The 23,879-nt window shown below is 39.3% G+C and overlaps 1 protein-coding gene across 3 annotated transcripts in view; it reads right to left on the bottom strand.

Moving 5' to 3' along the window:
* The window catches only part of scarb1 (scavenger receptor class B, member 1), a 44,685-nt gene that overhangs the window by 2,263 nt on the left and 18,543 nt on the right, over positions 1-23,879 (bottom strand). Inside the window, exons 5-13 of one of the 3 annotated variants that reach the window (XM_062434530.1) lie at positions 22,873-22,968; positions 21,084-21,199; positions 20,266-20,432; positions 19,933-20,051; positions 10,883-10,956; positions 10,664-10,715; positions 9,217-9,363; positions 4,848-4,898; positions 2,827-2,899 (exon numbers count right to left, since the gene is read on the bottom strand). In XM_062434530.1, the coding sequence (XP_062290514.1) occupies positions 2,827-2,899; positions 4,848-4,898; positions 9,217-9,363; positions 10,664-10,715; positions 10,883-10,956; positions 19,933-20,051; positions 20,266-20,432; positions 21,084-21,199; positions 22,873-22,968 (895 nt within the window). The remainder of the gene's footprint in view (positions 1-2,826; positions 2,900-4,847; positions 4,899-9,216; positions 9,364-10,663; positions 10,716-10,882; positions 10,957-19,932; positions 20,052-20,265; positions 20,433-21,083; positions 21,200-22,872; positions 22,969-23,879) is intronic. The other 2 variants (XM_062434533.1, XM_062434531.1) reach the window with 2 other exon arrangements.

Here is a 23,879-nt window from a genome sequence, read left to right as displayed (position 1 = left end):
AAGGAAGGAGGGAAGGAGGGAGGGAGGATGGAGGGAAGGAAGGAAGGAAAGGAGGGAGGGAGGGAGGGAGGAAGGAAGGAAGAAGAAAGGAAAGGAGGGAGGAATTAAGGAGGGAAGGAAGGAAGGAAGGAAGGAAGGAGGGAAGGAAGGAAACAAGGAAGGAAGGGAGGAAAGAGAGTGAAGGAAAGAAAGAGAGAAGGACGGAGGGAGGAAGGAAGGAAGGAAGGAAGTAAAGGAGGGAGGGAGGGAGGAAGGAGGAAAGGAAGGAAAGAAGGAAGGTAGGAGGGAGGGAGGAAAGAAGGAAGGAGGGAAGGACGGAAAAAAGGAAGGGAAGAAAGAAGGAACAGTCAAAACAGATGGATTCAATTTGACCCGGGAGGACGACACGAAGGTTAAATATGTTTTTTTTCCTACATTGAAATGGTTTTTACTCAAATCAAATCAAATTTATCTGTTTTATAACGTAATTATTTCATATTTTGTGTATTTTTGCACACACATATATTGATTATTTCATTAAACATGCTCTAATAAACATAAGAAAATAATGCCAAATATTCACCACATGTTCGTGGAGTCATTTGACCTAACAGATATTGGGCCTCATGCAAGAAGGATGTTGTGTTGCAGCTGACTGTAACATCACCTACTATAATAGGCTGTAATATTTTCCCCCTTTAATATCTCTGTGATGGTCACATGACTCCTCTCATACTATTCACGGAGCGTTTTTTAGCATCTAACTCCACATCGAAGCGTTCCAGCTGCTCTGATAGATTCACATGTTTCACTAAAAAAATATGTCTGATGCTTTCTGACAGCAACAAGCTCAAATTCTTTTCTTCGGTGGGAAATTTTTTTTGTGGTTGAAAAACTGGAAAAACTTGTGTGGTAAGATGCAAACATCCCGAACAAGAAACTTAAACCAGGTGCTGGACAAGAGACAACGAAAGTCTGCACACTGTAGCTCCCGATGCAGATACTTCAGAGTGACGTTTTGAGCCTTCCTTCCTTTCTCCCTCTTTCTTTAATTTTTCCTTCGTTCTTCCCCTCCTTCCCTCTTTCTTTGCTCCCTCCTCCTTCCATACTTCTTTCCTCACTTCCTTCATCCTTTCCTTCCTTTTCTCCTTCCTTCCTTCCTCTTTTCCTCCCTCCCTCCTTACTCCTTTCCTTTCCTTCCTTCGCTTCCTTCCTTCCATCCATCCCTCTTTCAACCTTTCCTTCCTCCCTTCCTTCCTTCCTCATTTCCTTCCTCCCTTCCTTCTCTCCTTCCTTCCTCTTTTCCTCCCTCCCTCCCTCCTTACTCCTTTCCTTCCTCATTCCTTCCTTCCTTCAACCTTTCCTTCCTCCGTTCCTTCTTTCCTCACTTCCTTCCTTCCTCATTTCCTTCCTCCCTTCCTTCTATCCTTACATCCTTCCTCTTTTCCTCCCTCCCTCCTTACTCCTTTCCTTACTCCTTTCCTTCCTCATTCCTTCCTTCCTTCCTCATTCCTTCCTTCTTCCTTCCTTGACCTGAGGACAACAGGAGGGTTAAAGCAACTTTCTTTTTTTACTCTCCACTTTGCGGCTGCAATCATGTAAATTTCCCCACTGTGAGATTAATAAAGGAATATTTTATCTTATCTTATTCATTAATGCACTTCATAGATAATAAACACATCGTAGACTTCACTTATTTAAGCCAGAAGTCTGCTGTGACTCAACACAGCTCGTTATCCTTGTTAAACTGGTTTTACTGAGGCTGTGTTTCTAACATGCCTCATGCAAATAGTCACATGACGATGCAGATCAGTGGAACAGTGATTTTATTTAGTCTATAAAAACATGTTGAATTCAGTTTAATCTGCAGCTCAACGATAACTAGAAGTGTGTTGTCTAATGTGTAATGAATTATATCTGTTGATCTTACTGTACTCTCTCACAGTTACTTATTATATTATATATTATTGTGGTCTTTATTGTTTTGTCTCTTTTTGATGTTGATTATTTGTGAAAATGTTGTTTTTATTTTTCATTGTAAGTTACTATTTTTTTATTGTTTCATGTGCAGAATTATTTCCACTTATTTATTTTTCTGATCTTTATTTCTGGCCTTTTTTACCTTTTTATTTTATTTTTTATTCTTGACACTATGATTTTATTTGTTTGTTCTTCCTGTTGTTTTTAAGTCGACTCCAGAAAAGAGTATAGCGATTACTTTGTAGAAGCTAAAGATAAGATAATATATTCCATTATTAGTCTCACAGTGGGGAAATGTATATTATTGCAGCAGCAAAGTGGACAAAAAAAAATAGAAAGAGTGTCAATAAAAAGAATAAAGAACAATAAATAATAAGTACACAAGCAATAAACAATATGTACTAAGAGTAATATTGGTGTTGGATGATAATATACCTTAGTTTGATGTTGTTAGTGCACAGATTTTAAAGTGAAAAAACCCCAAAACAACTTTCCTAATAAAGAATAAAAGTATAAAAATCACATTATTATACTTTTATACAGCTTCAGTCCACAAAAACTATGTTAACGTTTAGGCATTTAAAAAAAAGAAGTAACATGAGCGTCAAATGGATGAAGTCATAAATCAGTATTTAAATAAAACCAACCACAAAATTAAAGTCATACAAACCGCATCATCCTTTTAGCAGTTTGAACCTTTTTAAAACCACCTAACCACTGCTGTTTCTACATTTTAAATACAATTATTTGTGCATTTTAATCATAATTCTCTGTTAAACGTGAACACATGAACATAAGGAATGAATGTGTGTGCATTTTATATGTGTGTGTGTGTGTGTGTGTGTGCCTTTTTTTGTGTGCACCCACCTGAATTAGTCATGTTACATTTCTCCTGTGTATCATGGTCATGTGAGCCTTTTACCGGCTCATTATTGGAGGCCTAAAAGATGACCAAATTGTCTTAAAACATCAGCCAATCAGCAAAAAATATAATACATTTAAAACATTTTTTTTTTTTTTTAAATAAAAGCTGCTGCTGGTCTGATTGGTGCTGTTATGTGCAGTGAAACCAGCAGCAGCACGTTTTTAATTCTACATCGTGATGTTTTTCATGCAGTCATTTCTGCTTCGGATCGATTCAACCATGCAGTTAATTAAAGGACGACATGCGATTGGTTAATTCAGTGTTTTTTCGGACATGATCACACACAATTAAAACGAGGAGGCGTTTAATTTGTTTGTCTCGACGGCCCTTTTGATGCACTGACTATCACACACTGTGTATATATAACAGATAGGAAAGATAAGAAAGCATCAAATAACTCTGAAATAAGACACATGATGAAGATCAATGAAGTAACATCTGTATAAATGACGATGTGGTAGCGTGAGTAGCATTTTGTAGCATAAAACATTACAAAATTGACTAAAATCCTCAATATATGAAACATAATACTACTAATTGTTCTGGTAATCTGCTCCCACGTTTCTAGAAAGTGGTTTACATGTTGCATATTTGAGCCTACAACTACCATTTATTTGAATTTTTAATTAACTCTTAAATACTGTTAAATGTGAAATTTGACTCATTTTTACATTTAAAAGAGGTAAAAACTCTCTATACACATAAATTAGTGATTGTGAATGTCTTTTTTTCCTTAATCTTCGTGTCGTCCTCCCGGGTCAAATTTACCCCGTCTATCTTGACTGTTCCTTCCTTCCTTCTGTCCTTCCTCCCTCCTTCTCTCTTTCTTTCCTTCCTCTCTCTTTCTTCCCTTCCTTCTTTCCTTCTTCCATCCCCCTTTTTTCCTTCCTTCTGTCCTTCCCTCCTTCTTTCCTTCCTTCCTTTCTTCCTTCCTTCTTTCCTCGCCCCTACCTTCCTCTTTCCTTCCTTCCTCTCTTCCTTCTTTCCTCCCTCCCTCTTACCTTCCTTCTTTCTTTCCTTCTTTCCTTCTTTCCTCCGTCCTTCCTTCCTCCCTTCCTTCTTTCCTTTCCTTCCTTCCTCCCTCCCTCCTTCTCTCTTTCTTTCCTCCCCCCTCCCTTCCTTCTTTCCTCTGTCCTTCTTTCCTCCCTCCCTCCTACCTATCTTCCTTCCTTCTTTCCTTTCCTCCCTTCCTTCCTTCCTCCCTCCTTCCCTTCCTTCTTCTTTCCTCCCTTCCTCTTTCTGTCCCTCATCCTCCCTTCCTCTTCCTCCCTTCCTTCCTTGACTCGAGGACAACAGGAGGGTTAAGTTAATGGAATACACTCAACATTCGATTACGGCAGCTTTGCCATCTATTAAAAAAGGCAAAAACTACCTCGAAAAAAATCTAATTTTACAATTTTAGTCAAAGTTATCAAATCGTTTGTATCGTCCAACAAACAATACAAAACCCCCACAGATAATTAGTTTATTATAATAGAAATAGAGAGCAAATATTCACATTTAAGATGCTGAAACCAGAGAACTTTATGGGAAATATTGAGCAATTTTTTCCTAAAAAATTAAACTACCTTAAAAAATTGTTAATTTTCTTTCAATTAGCTGTAATTAAGAGGAAAACAAAACTACAGAAAAACTAAACCTATTCTAAAAAATAAATACTTGACATACTATAAAGATTTTTTATTGTAGATTATATTTTTACATATATTATAATTTTAATTATTACAGATTATAACCCATTAAACAACCAGAGAGCAGTAGCAGTAAATCTAAAAAAGTTAGATTTGATGTAATTTAAACTCTGATTTGAAACTTTTAATTTGGTATAAATGTTGCAGATATTATTGCTGCGCTGATTATTGTCAAAAAAGAAAAAAATCAAGTTGATGCACATAAAATCAAATGAGGATCAAAGTAATGTTTTTGGATGATTGGAACCAAACTGTTTTACAGCTTTACAAACCCTGGGCTCGTCGATAACATTGGAGGTGAACGCAGCGTTTCTACTAGACCTCTGAAAACAAAAAATATTAAAATAAATAAATTTAAAAAATCAAAATTCAGTCCTGACATTTAAAAATCTGCCAGCGTTATTTTCTGAAAATCCATTAGAGTGGAATCTGAACGGCAGAGCAAACAGTTTCACCTCAGTCTGCTTTATGGTCCGCTGTGATAGTGAGAGCGCCGGCTGGGAGAACACATGTACTCATTAACTTTAACTGGTTTGCTTTATGGTTTTATACAACCATCAAGCTTAATATACACACACACACACACACACACACACACACACACACACACACACACACACACACACACACACACACACACACACACACACACACACACACACACACACACACACACACACACACACACACACACACACACACACACACACACACACACACACACACTTTTGATTCTGAAATGGTCGTAGTAAACATTGGTGGTTTTCTTTTCATCATTTAACCTTCTTGTTGTCCTCCCGGGTCAAATTGACCCGGTCTGTTATGACTGTTCCTTCTTTCCTCCTTTCCTTCTGTCCTTCGTCCCTCCCTCCTTCTCTATTTCTTTCTTTCCTTCCTCTCTTTCCTCCCTTCATTCTTTCCTTCCTCCATCCCCTTTTCTTGCTTCCTTCTGTCCTTCCTTCCTTCCTCCTTCCTTCTCTCTTTCTTTCCTCCCCCTACCTTCCTTCTTTCCTCTGTCCTTTTTTCCTTCCTTCCATCCTTCCTCTCTCCCTCCCTCCTACGTCCCTTCCCTCTGTCCTCCCTCCCTCCTCCCTTCCTTCTTTCCTCTGTCCTTCCTTCTTTCCTCTCTCCCTCCCTCCTACCTTCCTCCCTTCCTTCTTTCATTTCCTCCCTCCCTCCTTTCCTTCCTTCCTTCCTTCCTTCTTTCCCTCCTTCTTCCTCCCTTCCTTCCTTCCTCCCTCCCTCCTTTCCTTCCTTCCTTCCTTCCTTGACTCGAGGACAACAGGAGGGTTAATATTTCAACATTTTGGGAAATATGAAGTTTGCTTAGCTTAGAATAAAAACTGATAAAAAAAAACTGCCTACATAATGAAAAAAAGAAAGTACACTAGGGGTTGTAGCGAGGTAAAGATCACTGGAAGTCGACTTGAGTAGGAAAATGGTGTCACACACTTTTGGCGCTTTTCCACAAAACAGTTCTAGCACGACTCGGCTCGGCTCTTTTTGCGTTTTCATCAGGGATAGTACCTGGTACCTGGAAAAAGCCATTCAACTGGACTAAACATGGCACTTAAGTTTCTAAAAAAACATGTTTTGCCAATCAGTTTGGTGGATGCCTCTAAATACTACATCACCCATGAGTCTCGGTCGATGTGGCTATGGCGATAGAACCAGTCCAGAGGTGCGAATCAGAGCAACAGCAGTTTTAGCTTTCTCTTGCTTGTAAGCACATTACAGTAGTTTAGAGCTCTTTGATTGGCTGTTTCTTGCCAAAATGCACCTTGGGAGTCGTAATTAACTTCTACCTGAAAGATTTTAACTACACAAACGTTTGCCTTTAAACTATATAATCTAAGAAGCTGATATTTTCTAACATAGTTGTTCATTTTTTGCATTGATGATTCATCTGGAAAATGAAATTTTAAAGATTTCATGTCATCTTTTAGGAGCCTTATTAAGAACGTTGAGTGCTGCTGCATAACTACTCTAATTGTGATACAGTCGGCTCATATATGCATCTGATAGCTCAAAAAAACAACAACAATTTTAACAGTTGAATCTATGTGAGCAACCAGTTCAAGTGTCAATGAGGTTAAATACTCGCTGATTTAACTCAAAACAACCAGAATGACCCAAAAACTGCACTACATGGATGACCTGTTGCCTTCTCCTTACTGATAAGCACTGCTGTGTAATGTGTCATAACCAATAATGCCACGGCTGGTGACGGTGCCTTCAGTGTGAAAGCAAAAACAGAAGGAGCTCCTCGTCCAGCTGCTGCTGCGGCTGACAGATTCATCCAGTCGGTGAGAGGTTGGAGGTGGTGAGTATTAAAGTCTGGTGCTGATATATAAATGCATGTCAGCAGAGGAGAAGAGTGACTGTGTGGAGGAGCTCGAACTGATCAGTCTGAAAACAACATTTGACTATAAAATATTAAAAGGATAATTCTGGTTTATTATTTAATTTAATTTATAGTATTTAATGTATACTACTAATTATACATTATACTACTAATTTCAATTGTGCAATATACATATAATATACATATATATTTCACCTTAATCTGGTTGGTAATTATATATTAATAATTGGTATTGAGTGGTAATATACCTTATTATTAAGGTATATTACCTTATTACTTTATTGCACAGCTTAAGGTGAAATATATACATAGATATTTATTCATTGTCAGTGTTTTATATGCAATGACAATAAATAAATATCTATGTATATATTTCACTTTAATCTGTGCAATAAGACTATCACCTCTGGTATATTACCACTCAATACCAATATTACTCTTGCAAATAATGTAAATAATGTCACGATTATATTTAATAATATATTTGTACTATTATATTCTTATTTTTTGTACTTTTTATTGTTCTTTATTCTTTTTTCTTACTGCTGCTCTTCTATTTTTACTGTCCACCTGCTGCTGTAATAATGCAAATTTCTTACTTATCTTAAAGGATGACTAGCGATTTTATATATTATTTTTTTCCTTTTTTTTCTTCTTATTCTCAACAAAAAAAGACTAAAAACCAGCAATTAGGTGATCTGCAAATACTGTGTGTGTATCCTGAGAGATCATATAAAGATATAAAACTATTAAAAACACCTCAGTGAGCCGCACCGCTGCACCGGGTGCTAAGCTGTCTCCTGGAAAACACACCTGTATATTACTTAATTGCTGCCTGGATTATGTTCACAGGAAGCGTCTCAACAAATACACTACGCTAAAGCAAATAACATTTATCCTGCAGTGAGGGTTAGCTCACATCCTGAGTCATGGCTGTGGTTGGGTTTATACAATGAAAGCAACTTCGGTTAAGCTCAGTGAAAGACGGAGGTTTTAGTCAAGTGTTAATAAACATGTTGTGCTTCTGTATTTAACCCTCCTGTTGTCCTCGAGTCAAGGAAGGAAGGGAGGAAGAAGAAAGGAAGGAAGGAAGGAAGGAAGGGAGGAAGAAGGAAGGAAGGGAGGAAGGAAGGGAGGAAGGACAGGAAGGAAGGAAGGAAGGAACGGAGGGAGGGAGGAAGGAAGGTAGGAAGAAAGGAAAAAGGAAGGAAAGGAAGGAGGGAAGGAAGGAAAGGAGGGAGGGAGGGAGAAAGGAAGAAGGAAGGAAAGGAGGGAGGAAAGGAAGGAAGGAAAGGAGGGAGGAAGGGAGGGAGGAAGAAGGAAGAACGGAAAGGAGGAAGACGGAAGGAAGGAAAGGAGGGAGGAAGGAAAGGAAGAAAGGAAAGAAGGGAGGAAGGACAGGATAGAAGGAAGGAAGAAAGGAAAGGAGGAAGAAAGAAGGAAGGAAGGAAGGAAGGACTGAGGAAATAAGGAAAGAAGGTAGGAGGGAGGGAGGAAAGAAGGAAGAAGGGAGGGAGGAAAGAAGGAAGAAGGGAGGGAGGGAAGGAGGGAGGGACGGAGGGAGAAAGGATTGGAGGAAGGAATGAAAGAAGGACAGAGGAAAGAAGGAAGGGAGGAAGGAGGGAGGAAGGACAGACATAAGGAAGGAAGGGAGGAAGGGAAGGAAGGAAGGAAGGAAGGAGGGAGGGAGGAAGGAAAGAAGGAGGGAGGGAGGGAGGGAGGGAGGGAGGGAGGGAGGGAGGGAGGGAGGGAGGAACAGTCAGAACAGACGGGGTCAATTTGACCCGGGAGGACGACAGGAGGGTTAACCAAGATTATCTTTCTCTAACCTTTACCAAGTGTTGCCAGTGTCTAAAAATAACCATAAGAAAGGTTAATATTGCACAATATAGTTTCTGGATATTTTGCTGCAAAAATAAGATATTTTAGTAGAATTAAAAAAAAAAAAGAACATTTCACTTATTCGTTCAGTATTTTTGCAACTTGCCCAATATGTTCATTAACAATTTCTCATTATGCAGAGACAAAACAGCTGAGTCAGCATTATGTTTCTAGCAATGCATCTGGCTCCAACTCTGGTTAAGAAGTATAAGATGCTGTATCCAAGATAAATTCATAAATTCAGCCTGAGTATCAATCGGAGCATCCTCAGCACAGTCTCCTCTTTCATCTGTTTGTGGGTGAACGTGCGTGGCTGTGTGACATGCTGCATGCAGTTAAAATAAACAATAAACAACATAAACACTCCCCTCTGCATGCTGAGAGGCAGCTTTTACCTTCAGTCTGTAATGAGCCAGGCTGGCGAGCAGTATGGTCGCAAGTCCGAGGGCGATGAAGCCGTACTGCATGTACTCCATCACAGCCGGTAGAATGACCAGGTTTGTGTGGAACGTGGTGAGGACGGGACCGTCTATATATCCTTTCTGAAGATTAAAAACAAGAAAGAATACAAGTAAATTATGGTGTGTTAATAGAAATAGGTACTAACTTACTTTCAGGGCAACAAAACTGCCTTAATGTAACTCCAAACACATTTTAAGAACACTTATCTGCAGAGTTATAAGGGTTGGCAAGATGAGCAATTCAAAAATATCTTTAAAAACAGTTTTACATTTTTTAACCAAAAGTAAGACTGAATGCTCCTGAAAATGTCAAATGGTGTAACCACAAAAGAATGATACATATTACATATTTTTATCCACCTAGAAAGAAAGAAAAAAAGTGAGCAAGAAAAGGAGGAAACAGAAAGAAAAAGGAGGAAAGAAAGAAAAGAAAGAAAAAGGAGGAAAGAGAAAGAAAAAGGAGGAAAGAAAGAAAAAGGAGGAAAGAGAAAGAAAACAAGTGAGGAAGAAAAGATAGAAGAAAGAGGAAAGAGAAAGACAAAGGAGGAAAGAAAGAAAAAGGAGGAAAGAAAGAATGAAAGAAAATAAGAAAGAAAGAAAAAGGAGGAAAAAGGAGGAAAGAGAAAGAAAAAGGAGGAAAAAAGGAAAGAAAAGAAAAAAGAAACAAAGAAAGAAAAAAGAGGAAGAAAGAAAGAAAAAGGAAAAAGAAAGAAAATAAGAAAGAAAGAAAGGAAAGAGAAAGAAACGAAGACAGAAAATAGAGGAAGAAAGAAAGAAAAAGGAAAAAGAAAGAATGAAAGAAAATAAGAAAGAAAAAAGAGGAAAGAGAAAGAAAAAGGAAGAAAAAAGGAAAGAAAAGAAAGAAAGAAAGAAAGAAAGAAAGAAAGAAAGAAAGAAAAAGAAAAAAGGAAAGTAACAGAGGTAACCACAAAAGAATGATTACAAACATATTACATATTTTATCCACCTACAGTGTATTTAAGTGGACTTATACTAATAATTACTTAAATGTTTCCTGATCTCCATGATTCCCCAGATGAAATGTAATATTTAGAACAATTGTATTCCATTACCTTTATTTAATATAAAAGTTATAATGTAAGATCATTCCAAACTAGTTGATATGGTGTTTTATTGAGAATTTACTGTTTTTAAGCAAGTTGAATTATTTGGTACAAAGTTTTTATGGTTACACCACTTAGACATTTTTGCCATAATCCTCTAATATATTCTCTCAAAATATTAAAAGCAGAAATTTGATGCTGGGTCCACAAAAAAAGAATGTGTGCAAGTTATTCATACGTTTATTTTAACCCCTTTAAATTTGACTAAACCACATGGACACACAAAAAAAACCATAATTGATCCTTATTTTCCTCACCTCCTCGAACCAGATCATGGGCATCACCACCTCAGAAATCTTGCCAGTTTCTCTACAATGACAAGAGCAGTCAGTCAACTTCCAAGGTTTCATAGTGAACGGCATGGAAAGCAGGAAATATCCAGCAGCCTTTCATACTGAATGATGAATGGATAGAAAACACAATACAAGTTAAAAACGTTAACGGCATAATAATAGCTTGGGGAATATCTTCCTTACGTAATTCCTGACACTCTCTTCATGTAAAGGTTGAGCTGCAGGCGGATGGACACGTTCAGAGGGACACCTGTTTGCTGCAAAGAGACGCACACAAAAGGTTATTCAAACCTCACATAGGGGAGGGGGGGGGGGGGGGATAAAATGACATTGACATCTCAACTAGAGCTCGGGAACGTCTCGAGTCAACCATAAAAACCTGTTCCCATGTAACCACAACAAGAGGAAACAAAAGGAGGAAATCCTTATGCGTGTGCGAATGATTCTTTTGGGGACCATTTTTTGATGGACGGTTATAAAATACATAAATTTAGCATCAAATAAGCCCCAAGCTGTCATGGAAGGAAAGCGACAGTGCTGAAACGGCATTGTTGTATAAGTCTGTACTCAGGTCAAGGCTCTGAATGATCTCTTTGCTGCAGGTTACTTGAGTTCAACCTTAAATAACAGTATCTACATCTTTACTGTACATGACTAAAAGAGTGTGGTTTTACAGTCGTCCAATGGCTGTAATAGCACCAAAAATCAGGATTCTGCAGTATTATGAGCGATGTAGTATGCAGTATTACAGTAAAAGTACTGCAGTATTATGAGTGATGTAGTATGCAGTATTACAGTAAAAGTACTGCAGTATTATGAGTAATGTAGTTAAAGTATTACATGTCATCTTTATCCTAAAGGTGCAGGCAAAGGTCTCCATCCTTATTATGAACTGTCAACTCATATATGCATAAACATGTCCGAGTAGAAGACCGAGGGGCTCGGCTCGTGGTGCGGGCGTCTAAAAGGTCTATAATATACTGTGTAGCCTGTGGAGTCATGCATGGCTCTATAAGTGAGCACCCAAAATTTTAAATGAATTTATGAAATTAACAGGTAGTTAAGAGCCTCGGAGCAGCATTTTGGACATTTGTAGGCGGTGTAAAGAAAATTTTGATGATAAAGACATTCACTTTGGTTTATGGAGGTTGCTTTGTGGTAGAAGTTTATATTTGGGCTGTTTCAATTTAAACAAGACAAAGCCTCCATACACAAAGTCAGAGGATTATCCTAAATGTCATTGTGTGCTGTAACTTGTATGTCCATATTATTTGGGCCGTGCCAGTGTGGGATTTAAAATGTCTTTTTGTTCAATTCTTCTTGGATCTGAACCAGCCTGCACACACAAACAGAAGAAAAAACTATCTAGAAGAGGCAGAAAACTAAAACAGTGTAAATCAAAAATCTGCTTGTTAAACTGAAACAATCAACAGCTGCTTCTGATACAGATATTTCTTTAGCTGCATCATAATTACCACTGACAACAACTGAAGAAGAAGAAGAAGAAGAAGAAGAAGAAGAAGAAGAAGAAGAAGAAGAAGAAGAAGAAGAAGAAGAAGAAGAAGAAGAAGAAGAAGAAGAAGAAGAAGAAGAAGAAGAAGAAGAAGAAGAAGAAGAAGAAGAAGAAGAAGAAGAAGAAGAAGAAGAAGAAGAAGAAGAAGAAGAAGAAGAAGAAAGAAGAAGAAGAAGAAGAAGAAGAAGAAGAAGAAGAAGAAGAAGAAGAAGAAGAAGAAGGGTTGAATCTGTTTTAAGAGTCTTTGTTTTTCCTCTGACTCCGAGTGCTTTTCTGGCAGGACAAGTTGTGATGTGGTTCAGTCCAGAGTTACAGCTAAGACCCAGCGGGCTGAAAGCACTAATTACCAGGGTGTGCTTTGTGTGTCTGGCACTGCTCTTTTTCTCCAATTTGACAAAACACGTCATGCATGCAAGTTATTCTGTTCATCTCTCTATTGCATGTTTGCTGGCAGTCACGAGATAATAGGACCATAAATCTTGTTCACAGCAGAAAGAGCCTTTGGTATAAATAGCAATGGATGATATTATGTACATTCTCTAGCGGCTCCTTCATACGACAATTCTCCTTTACACAACATCAGACTCTCATTGTTTGGTGACCTCAGGCAAGTTAGAAGAGGAAATCAACTTTTGACTGTTTCAGGAAATTAAAGTCTCAAGTCCCAGTGGTGGAAGAAGTACTTCCATCCTTTACTTAAGTAAAAGTACTAATACAAAGATGTCAAAGTCCTGCATTCACTTTTATGAAGTAGAGGTACACAAGTATTATTAGCAAAATGAACATACTTTCCCCTAAAGAAACTTGCATTAATTCCCATTTTCTTTAGCAGATTTTCCGGAAGTTTGCTTATAATTTGCATGATTTGCAGCTGACAGTGCAGTTTCTACACAGACTTTAAAAAACTGGGAATGTGTCCTTTTTAATATTCACAAGAGAAGAGCTGAGCTGCCATTTTTATAAAAGTAATGAGTCACAACTGAGTTCAGAGGAGACGAGACTGTATAGACGTGTATATCCTAAACAATATTGTCGAATTATGACAGTCATATGTCATCACATGTTCACTGCTGCTGTGTGGCACTGCTACCAGCTGCACTTTTTTTTTTATCATCAATCATCTTTGTCCTCCAAACTTCAGCCTGTATAAACCTTCTTTTATTTAAATCAGAGCCACATGTCAACAGCTGAGCTCTGAAATCTGTTTCATGGACATGCCTCTGTGAAAAAATGTGAGTGAAAGATGATAAAAAAAGATGATAAAGTTGGTATGTTTCCAATATAACATTTATCCATTTTGAATACCGATTTCAAGACCGAGCTGTCAATCAAGCACGCAGCGGCTAGAACCAATTTCCTTTCCAGCGTTGCAGCACTGAGACTAATTTGTAGCAGCGTCGAATTTATATATAAAACTTTTTTTTTTTTAAAAGAGACACTTGAGCGCTCAGCTTGGGATGAGGACATTTTCAGAAAAACAAAAAGAATGACTTTCGAGCTGGCTCAAATCTACAGACAATCGCTCCAGTTGTGATTATCTAAACTTAGGAGGTCAGCGGTTTCAGAGGGGAACACAAGACGAGGCGCAGGGCAGCAACAATCAGCGCTTGGACACGGACAATTATGAAAGAAGGCGCTTTGGGGGGGGGGCTATGTTCTGATGACATAACTCAGTCCATGTGTGATTAGGGGAGTGAGGGGAAAGGCGTCCAGATATTACACAGAGAAGCACTGGCAGTTTTTTTTGCAGATTCAAGCAATTTAAGTATTTATCCTTATATTGTCCTCAGGTCAATTTTGACCCGGGAGAACAACAGGCCTTAACTAAAAAATGAGCAGTGCTGGGGAGTAAGTAGTTTCATGTAACTTAATTTAACCTTTGTGTCGTCCTCCCGGGTCAAATTGACACCGTCTGTTTTTACTGTTCCTTCTTTCCTCCCTCCTTTCCTTCATCCCTCCTTCTCTCTTTCTTTCCTCCCTTCCTTCCTTCCATCTGTCCTTCCTCCCCTCCCTCCTTCTCTCCTTCCGACATCCCCCTTTCTTCCCTCCTTCTGTCCTTCCTTCCTCACTCCCTCCCTCCTTTTTTACGTCCCTCCTTCCTTCCTTCCTTCCTTCCTTCGTTCCTTCCTCCCTTCCTTCTTTCTTTCCTCCCTCCCTTCCTTCTGTCTTTCTTTCCTCGCCATTACCTTCCTTCTTTCCTCTGTCCTTCTTTCCTTCCTTCCTCCCTTCCTCTTTTCCTTTCTCCCTCCCTCTCTCCTTCCTCCTTTCCTTCCTTCTTCCTCCCTTCCATCTTCTTCCCTCCCTCCCTTCCTTCCTTCTTTCTCCCTTCCTTCCTTGACTCAAGGACAACAGGAGGGTTAACTAAAAAATGAGCAGTGCTGGGGAGTAAATAGTTTCATGTAACTTAATTTAATTAGAAAATAAATGTAACAGTTACTGAGAAAAAATGAGAGTGAACCAAAACAGTTACAGCTGGACAACTAAACAATGAGCTGAGACTCACTATGAAGCTCCGTAAAGCTGTGGAGTTTCTGATCATTATCTGTAGGTTCATCACTATGAAACACAATCAACATATTACACACTGACAGATCGGACGCTGAAGTCAGACCTTTAAGATTTTGCTCAGGAAGGTTTTTTCCTCATTTTTTGATATTTAACATGTTACTGAATACATATATTGCTGTTTTTAACTCTTTGAAATCAATATTTAGTATCATATTTAGTAAATAAATCATGACGTGTGCTTATTTGGAGCACACCTTCCTTCCTTCCTTCCTCCCTATCTCCTTACTCCTTTCTAATCTTCCTTCCTTCCTTCCTTCCTTCCTCCTTACATCCTTCATCTTTTCCTTCCTTCCTCCTTTCTTCCCTCCCTCCCGTCCTTCCTTTCCTCCCTCCCTCCCTCCTTTACTTCCTCCCTTCCTTCTCTCCTTACTTCTTTCCTATTTTCCTCCTTTCCTTCCTTCCTTCCTTCCTTCCTTCCTCCCTCCTTACTCATTTCCTTCCTTCCTCCTTTCCTTCCTCCTTTCCTTCCTCCCTTCCTTCTTTCCTCTTTTCCTTCCTTCTTCCTCCCTCCCTTCCTTCACTCGAGGAAAACAGGAGGGTTAGGGCTATTTTCCAACCACAACATGGAAAGTCACTAAAGCTGAGGACATAATATAGACGAGCTGAAATCTACCAACCACCACCTCCACTGGCCTCAGCTTTTTTCTTTTTTTTTTTTAATTCTTTGGCATTCAGGAAAAGAGCATGAACATGAAGATTACAGCTGAGACAACAACACTGAGGCTCTCTCCGCTCCGTAAACCACTGGAGCTCTGGTGGGACAAGAACGATACCAATTATCGCGTTTTTGCAACAAAACAACACATGGAGGGCGAAACCCGTGAGGCGGCCGACCAGCTGCTTCTACTAAAAACATCCAGGGGTAAAATAAATAATAAAAGCAGTGTAGTTTGTAACTGAAAGGAAAAAAATAAGAGGGTGAGAGTTTGTGTGAGATGGGCTGTAAATGAATGTTAACCCTCCTGTTGTCCTCGAGTCAAGGAAAGAAGGGAGTAAGAAGGAAGGATGGAAGGGAGGGAGGGAGGGAGGAAGGAAGGGAGGGAGGAAGAAGGAAGGATGGAAGGAAAGGAGTAAGGAGGGAGGAGGGAAGGAAAGGAGGAAAAGAGGAAGGAAGAAGGAAGAAAGGGAAAGGAAAGGAGGAGGGGAGGAAGGTGGGAGGGAAGGAGGAAGAAAGGGAAAGGAAAGGAGGAGGGGAGGAAGGTGGGAGGGAAGGAGGAAAGAAGGAAGGAGGGAGTGAGGCAGGGAGAAAGGAAAAGAGGAAGGGAGGAAGGATGGGGGGAGGAAAGAAAGAGAGAGGGAGGGAGGGAGGAAGGAAAGGAAGGAAGGAAAGAAAGGAAGGAGGAAAGGAAAGTTCTCTATTATTTTTTTTCTTTTGATTTCTTTTCTGTATGTTCTGTCTTTATATCAGCTCGTCAATCAGCTGTGAAGCACCTTGAAACTGAAATTTTCCCTTTATTTTAATAGTCTCCCTTCATCAAAAGAGGAGGCACGTGCACAGGTTTAAGAACGACTGACAGCGTCTTCAGGTAAAATTACATATCACACAATAAAAGATTTAATTTGCCGACTGATCGAGACTTGCTCTGACTCGCTCCGCTTCGTTCCGCCTGAAGTCAAAGTATGTATCTTTAGGGCGTTTTGGGAACCACTGATTACATAATCCATTTACTTGCAATCTTCTCAACACCCAGCCGCACTCCTTTGCTTCTCTTTACTCATGTTTCTTTGTTTTAATCTAATTTTGTGTGTTTTAATCCTGTTGTGAAGCATTTATTATTGCTAAGAAGTTTGATAATTGCTATTATTAACCTTCATGTCGTCCTCCCGGGTCAAATTGACTCTGTCTGTTTTGACTGTTCCTTCTTTCCTCCCTTCCTTCCTTCTTTCTGTCCTTCCTTCCTCCCTCCTTCTTTCTTCTGTCCATCCTTCCTTCCTCCCTCCCTCCTTCTTTCCTTCCTTCCTTCCTTCCTTCCCTCCTTCCTTCCTTCCTCCCTCCTTTCCTTCCTTCTTCTTCCCTTCCTTCCGTCCTCCCTCCTTTCCTTCCTTCTTTCCTCCGTCCTCCCTTATTTCCTTCCTTCCTTCCTCCTTTCCTTCCTTCTTCCTCCCTCCCTCCCTCCCTCCTTTCCTTCATTCTTTCCTCCCTTCGTTCTTTCCTTCCTCCCTTATTTCCTTCCTTCCTTCCTCCTTTCCTTCCTTCTTCCTCCCTTCCTTCCTTCCAACCTCCTTTCCTTCCTTCTTCCTTCCTCCCTCCTTTCCTTCCTTCTTCCTCCCTTCCTTTCTTGACTCGAGGACAACAGGAGGGTGCTATAATAAATAAATCTATTCTTATACTCGATGCATTAAGGAATGTGGAGACGAAGTGAAAATGATCTCGTCATTTTCTGTTAAGTAATAAAATCCCACGCCAAGTAATTTCCCTTTAATGATTAACGCGATATCGATCTCAAGCTGCTTGATTAGACTGAACGCTGTGCTCTCATATCACAGTCTTTAATCTGCACAGGGAATCACTGCTGCATTATCTTTCTTTACTTTTATTGAGACTATATAACGTTTCTAACAGCCCTTAACTCACAAACATCTAACATTTATGGCGAAATAGCTCAATTTCCAATTACCTTATCACAACTTAGCTTACTGCCAACTCTACTGCCGGAGAGTTGCATAAGTCATTTAGAAAGAGCTGAATCATGTGACATCGGGCTTATCAGTTCCCTGTATGTCCACTTTACTGCAACAGTGACATAATTATCCTCAGTTCATTGATGTTACTGTTCTTGCACAGCATTAAAATAAGTGAGTAATTAAGTATTTATCTCTGACTTTTCGTGTAAATGGAACCTCATCCTCACATTAATGATTGTCAGTGTTAGTTTGACTTACTGATAATTGTAAGATTGCAGGATGATAACGTCTCGTTTACATGCGTGCAAAGCAAATAAACATATAACATGCCTCGAGCTGATAGACCTGTGTGTCTGTTTAAGTATGAGTGTGTAGAGTAACATAAAACTACAGCAATTTCCAATTTCATAAATTAGTATGCAGCATTGTCATATTTAAACTGTATGCACAGAGAAACAAAAACAGGTAATCTGTGTTATAGTCATAGTTAAAAGTTAAAGTTACAACATATTACTAGAAAATCTCAGGAGCTCATTCAGCAACCGATTCAGACTCCCCCGCTGCTCAAGAGAACGTTACAAAAGATCCTTCTTACCCAATGCCTCACTAACATAAATGCACCCTGACTCTAACTACTTTACATGCACTTTTACATATGTATTTATTGTGCCTTTACATGCACTTTTATTTATATACTCATTGCGTTTTTATACTCGGTTCTAGCAATGCTGAGGGTGGGAGGGTGTGTTTTTGTGTTTTTATATTCTTAGGTATTTTGTGTGATTTCTATGTTTGTTGTCTTTATGCCATGTTTGTGCCATGTATTGCGGTATTGCTGCTTGGACATTTTATATTCTAAAAATCTATTGATCATCTCTGATGAATTCTCTGATTCAACATTACTTTATGGTTTCTTCAGTCCTCTATAGGGCTGGGTATTGGTGCTCGATATCTTTAAAGGTATCGACCAAAATAAATTCATACCAAGTAGTATGATACAGTAACGTCTCCCATCAAATGATACCTGCAATCGATCCTTTTTGCACCCAGAGCTAGAAAATATGACTATTTACATGGAATTGCTGACAGCCAATCAACGCAAGCATTCTTTAATTTATAAATATTAATAATTTGAAGAATTTCAAAATGAATTTGTGTAGAAATCAAATCATTTAGATGTGGAGAAGAGGTGAAATGAAGAGTTTGGAGGAAAGTTTCTCTGAGCTTCACCTTTTCTCAATCTCAATTCAACTTAAACTTATGTGCGATGTGGCAACTTGAAGCCTGCAGCAGCCAGCAACTTAAACAATTTAATATTCAAAACACATTTCATAAAACAGGTCATATTGTTATAACTTTTAGAGTTCGAGGTCAGTTATAAAAGCAACATAAGTGATCCCTCACCCACTGTAGGGGAAAACTCTTCTTACATGTTTACAGCAGATAAAAACTCACACTTGACCATGAAGCAGAATACAAAGTCTGTGATATGCAATCAGTCCACCTCCGCTGGAGATAACCACATCAGACCTTAAGGCACTAAAAACTATCTGAAAAATGTTCTTGTTTTGTGTGCTACTTTATTTTTTGAAGAAATGCTGCTTGAAGTCGTAATGGTCACTTTTTATACTGCAGTATTTTATCTAAAGCAACACTGGACTTTACATCCAAGTTTTATAGTGTTTATTTCTTTGGATGAGATTTTTACGATGCATCACTTAGTATAAGAGTGTGTGGGCCTGAAGGTTTGCGTGTGTAAAAACGTGTGCAAACTTGACATCACCCACAAAAAATGTGCAAGCTGATCTACTAACGCAGCGCGCTGAGGTTTGCGTCTTTCAACTGTGCAAGATAGTACGTGCCGTCCATTAAGTACGTTTACCATAATGAATATGTAATGTGGGGCGTTTCAACCCCAGTGTGCAAAATACAGGGAGGAGAAAAATGCAAATATGTTATTTAGCACACGCATTGTGATTTAACAAACCTGAAGGTATTTTTTCTGACGCTAACTGCGTCTACAAATAATACCTTTTGAAGGGCAGGTATTAACCGGCTGTTACTATGGAGACAAGGAGACGGAGGCACAACGACAGAATACACACAGGACGTTTTTCCACCTGTGTTAATATTTTTGGAGTGGAATATTGTTGGTTTTACTAACAGCATTGACTTTGTCACTAATACTCTCCCATATGTGGGTTTTTCTGGTAATATTTGTTTTTGTTATAACTCAATATATTTGTTAACCTCTTCCACTAGAACCTGATCACATTTCATTTTGCGCTTGCAGCTTTCTGCTCGTCCAAACTCTCCATAAAGACACAAAACTCTTATTTAAATACTGCTGTCTCCACCCTGTTGCACCTGTTTTCATTTAGTTATTCTTAGTAGATCACCTGCAAAACGCACGCAAACGAAACGCGCAATCTATTGCACTGTGCACGCAATTTAGTACCTCTATTTGGGATCTTAGTAAATCAGGCCCTATGTGTGTGTGTGTGTGTGTGTGTGTGTAAATGCTCACTGGGTGGATGTCTATGAAGAGGCCATGCTCTTCTTCATTGGGACTGAGGCCCTGCACGTAGTCCAGCAGCACTGGATCAGCATTATAGAAGTGAGGATGAGAGATGAAGACCGGAGAGTCTGTAAAATGAGACAGTGAAAGAATAAATGAAACGCCATCTGATATAAACTGGAGCAAATTCAAATCTCTCAATAAAAAACCCTTTGATTTTTAAGTATGTGTGAATTCAGTCAGAACCTGCTACTTTAATGCACAACCCTTTTTTTACTTTTCAAATGTATTAAGGGGTTTTTGTGTTTTGTTATTTGTGTAAATAAATGAGTATTTACTCACTGTGGCGGCAGCTGCTGACATTAAGCAGGCCAGACTGTCTACAGGGGCAGAAGCCTTCGTTGGGAGCGTAGTCGGTCCCGTTGGCGAACAGCGTCTTGGGTGCAACATATCGATACAGAGGGACACCTTTGAAATCACCAGGACGCTGGTACACGAGCTCCATAGATCTAAAAAGTGGAACAAAGAAGAGATTTTAACCTTTCTGTTGTCCTCGAGCCAAGGAAGTAAGGAAAGATGGAAGGAAGGAAGAAAGGAAGGAAGGAATGATGGAAGGAAGGAAGGAAGGAAGGAAGGAAGGAAGGAAGGAAGGAAGGAAAGGAGTAAGGAGGCAGGGAGGGAGGAAGGAAAGGAGGAAGGAAAGAAGGAAGGAAGGAAGGAAGGAAGGAAGGAAGGAAGGAAGGAAGGAAGGAAGGAAAGAAGTATGGAAGGACGAAGGAGCAAAGAAAGAGGGAAGGAGGGGAAGAACGAAGGAAAAATTAAAGAAGGGAAGAAGGAAAGAAGGAACAGTCAAAAGAAATTAGGTCAATTTGACCCGGGAGGACAACAGGAGGGTTAATTTAACACTTTAGTGACATTTAGGAAGGAGGAAGGAAGGGAAGGAAGGAAGGAGGGAAGGAAGGAAGGAAGAAAAGGAGGGAGGAAGGCAGGGAGGGAGGAAGGTATGAAGGGAGGAAGGAAAGGAAGGAAGGAGGGAAGGAAGGAAGGAAGGACAGAAGGAAGGAAAGAAGGAATAGTCAAAACGGACGACACAATGGTTAAATATATAAAAGGAATTACCTCAAAGAAAGAACTGAGAGAAGAGTGAAACACATTTTTACCTGCAGGCATCAGGGCTGTAGAAAGGTAAAGTGCTTTCTTTGGTCATGAATGGAGGCCACATCTGTCCAGCTGTTCCATTGATCATGTTACTCTGGTGGGACCTCCAGTAGTTCAGCTAGTGACAGAAAGGACATCAGTAACATTTATTTCTATATCGCATTACAAAGCAATGTTGAAAATAAACAATAATGCAAGAAATTATTATTTTCATTATTCATTAATAGGATTATTCGTGTGGACTTTTAACATCAGAAACTTCTCAGACTAAAGTTTTGTCATCAACTTAACCCTCCTGTTGTCCTCCCAGGTAGAATTGACCTTCTTTCCTCACTTCCTTCCTTCCTTCCTCTTTTCCTCCCTCCCTCCCTCCCTCCCTCCCTCCCTCCCTCCCTCCTTACTCCTTTCCTTCCTCCTGTCCCTCCTTCCAACTTTCCTTGCTCCCTTCCTTCCTTCCTTCCTACCTTCCTTCTCTCCTTACTTCCTTCCTCTTTTCCTCCCTCCCTCCTTCCTTACTCCTTTCCTTCCTCGTTCCTTCCTTCCTTCCTTCCTCCTGTCCTTCCTTGACCCGGGAGGACAACAGGAGGGTTAAAAAACATAAATCAATTTTGAAAATGGTTGATTAATATTTTTTCGGTTCAATCAGTCAGTAATCAATTGACTGACTTTTATTAGCATGCTCTAAAATGATTGGTACAACACAAAGTGGAAGTCCAAAAGTGACATAAAGAACAATTGATGCAGAGATGTATGGAGAGATTTGCAGAAGAGTTGCAGAATTTTACAAACCTAAATTTTTAACAAATTTGTTATTCTAGATTTTCGGGGCCCTGACCGTAAATGCACAATCTCCTTTAGTTTGAGATCTAAATTGGGGGAGAGCTAGCAGAGTCTCCTTGAAAGATTTGAGGCTGAGTGCACCACTTTTATATAAATAAAAGTAATGAGTCAAACCTTAAAATCTATTGGAAGCCAATGCAACGAGACAAAAATGTGGTCTTTCAGCCACTCAGACAGGTAAAGAGAGAGTTATAATAATCAATTCTGGGGAAAAATAAAAGCATGTAGATACAAAGTTGAAGGGGACCTAGGAAAGACCCTTGAGGTGCTCCACAATTCAGAGGCAGTAGACGATGTGTAGGAACATGCAACTCCTACAATGTGTTTTAGAAATAAACTGTATATAAGAAATGGACGTAACATCCATGACGTCACCCATTGGTTTGTGGACTGCTGCTCGGAAGCCAATAGTATCGGATCTGAGCAGCGCCATCTTGAACATTTCAGGTGCATGCCGGGAAAAATAAAAACCCGGATTGTACTTATATGGGCATCAGGCGGGGCATGAGGCGCCCTCCTGAACCTGTGAACCAATCAACCTGTCAATCACAACGTAGCCACGCCCTAATGCATACCCTGCTTTATCATCAAATATAAAATCAGGTAGGCCAAAATTTCACAAATGAACATCATACTGCATTAAAGAAAGGCTTTAAACTAGCGATTGAGACCATAAACATATTTTGAAAACGTTTACTGAGGTTAGAAATCAAGTGAGAAGTTGGTGAATTCTCCATTGACTTGTATAGAGACGGAAGTCCTGTTGACACCAAAACGGTCGCCCCCTGGTGGCCTTTTGATAGAATGCAGTTTTAAGTTACTTCCGCGTTGGCCTCATTTCAGAGGACCGGAACTCCCCGCCTGGTTTTAGATAGTATGATCTACTAAATCAATGAAGAGCTTCAAGTTAAGTAATGTGACCATGAATAACTGTAGGTGTCGTGTTCTCACCTCCGTCAGACCGTTCCAGGAGTCGACTTTATGGACATTCCTGATGTTATCTTTTCCGGTGAAGATGGTGAACAGGCCGGTGTTGGAGTTGTTAAACTGAACAAATAAATACACAGATGAACATTACACTTTTTTTTTTATCTGCATGAGAAATTCAATTCAAGGAACTTCCTTCAACCGGTTTATTAGACCTAAAGGAAAACCACAATGTGTCAGCCTCCTTTAATTAATCAATTTTAATTTTAATAGAGCAGCAGTGTTGGCAAAGCGAGGACGCAGAAGCTCTGGCAAAGAATTTAATTTCATCTGGCAAAACAATGCAACATCAGGCAAGGTGATGTATTTGTCATTTCTACAAGACTCCTGGTAGTTTACTGTTATATTAGCAACATCTTTCTACTGCTGATTTAACTGCTGATTGTTGTCATGATAACTTAAGTTTTGTAAAATCCTGTGTGCACATGCTGTATGCTGTGTATCATGGGGCTTTGAGGTTCATACCAAACTGTAGAGCCCTCACTCAACTGGACTTCTCTGTCAACTCGTCAGCTTAGTCGCTTGTATGTTTTTATCTATAAAAAGGCAATTTTAAGGTAGACTGCCCTCTTATTAGTACAGCTTAGTATCTAACCTAAATACTTTTTGCTGACCGAAATGTACTGTTACTGTACTTTGTTTATGAATTCTTTGATCAGATACTTCCTGAGTGTAAGATAATTATTGTACAGTTGTTTATGTTTAAAGAATATTTAACATTTTAAAAAGGTGAACTCGACAGATTTTCCACCTTTAAATTGTGTTTGCAGGTGTTGGGAAGTATGAAAAAAATCAATTTAAAGCCTTTTGTGTGTGATATCTGAAAAATTGTGCAGCACTGATTATATTTAAGTATAACAAGTGTACTGGTACCTCAACAGTGGATTTGGATCATTTCCTTTTTTTAAGAACAATTTACTTTCACAACTTTAATTTCTCCTTTTGGTTATTTATCTAAACATCTGTATATA

Source organism: Scomber scombrus, chromosome 15 (assembly GCF_963691925.1).
Source record: "Scomber scombrus chromosome 15, fScoSco1.1, whole genome shotgun sequence".
NCBI classification, from domain to species: Eukaryota; Metazoa; Chordata; class Actinopteri; order Scombriformes; family Scombridae; genus Scomber; species Scomber scombrus.
The sequence above is the reverse complement of the archived record's forward strand: the minus strand, read 5'-3'. Positions and strand labels throughout refer to the sequence as shown.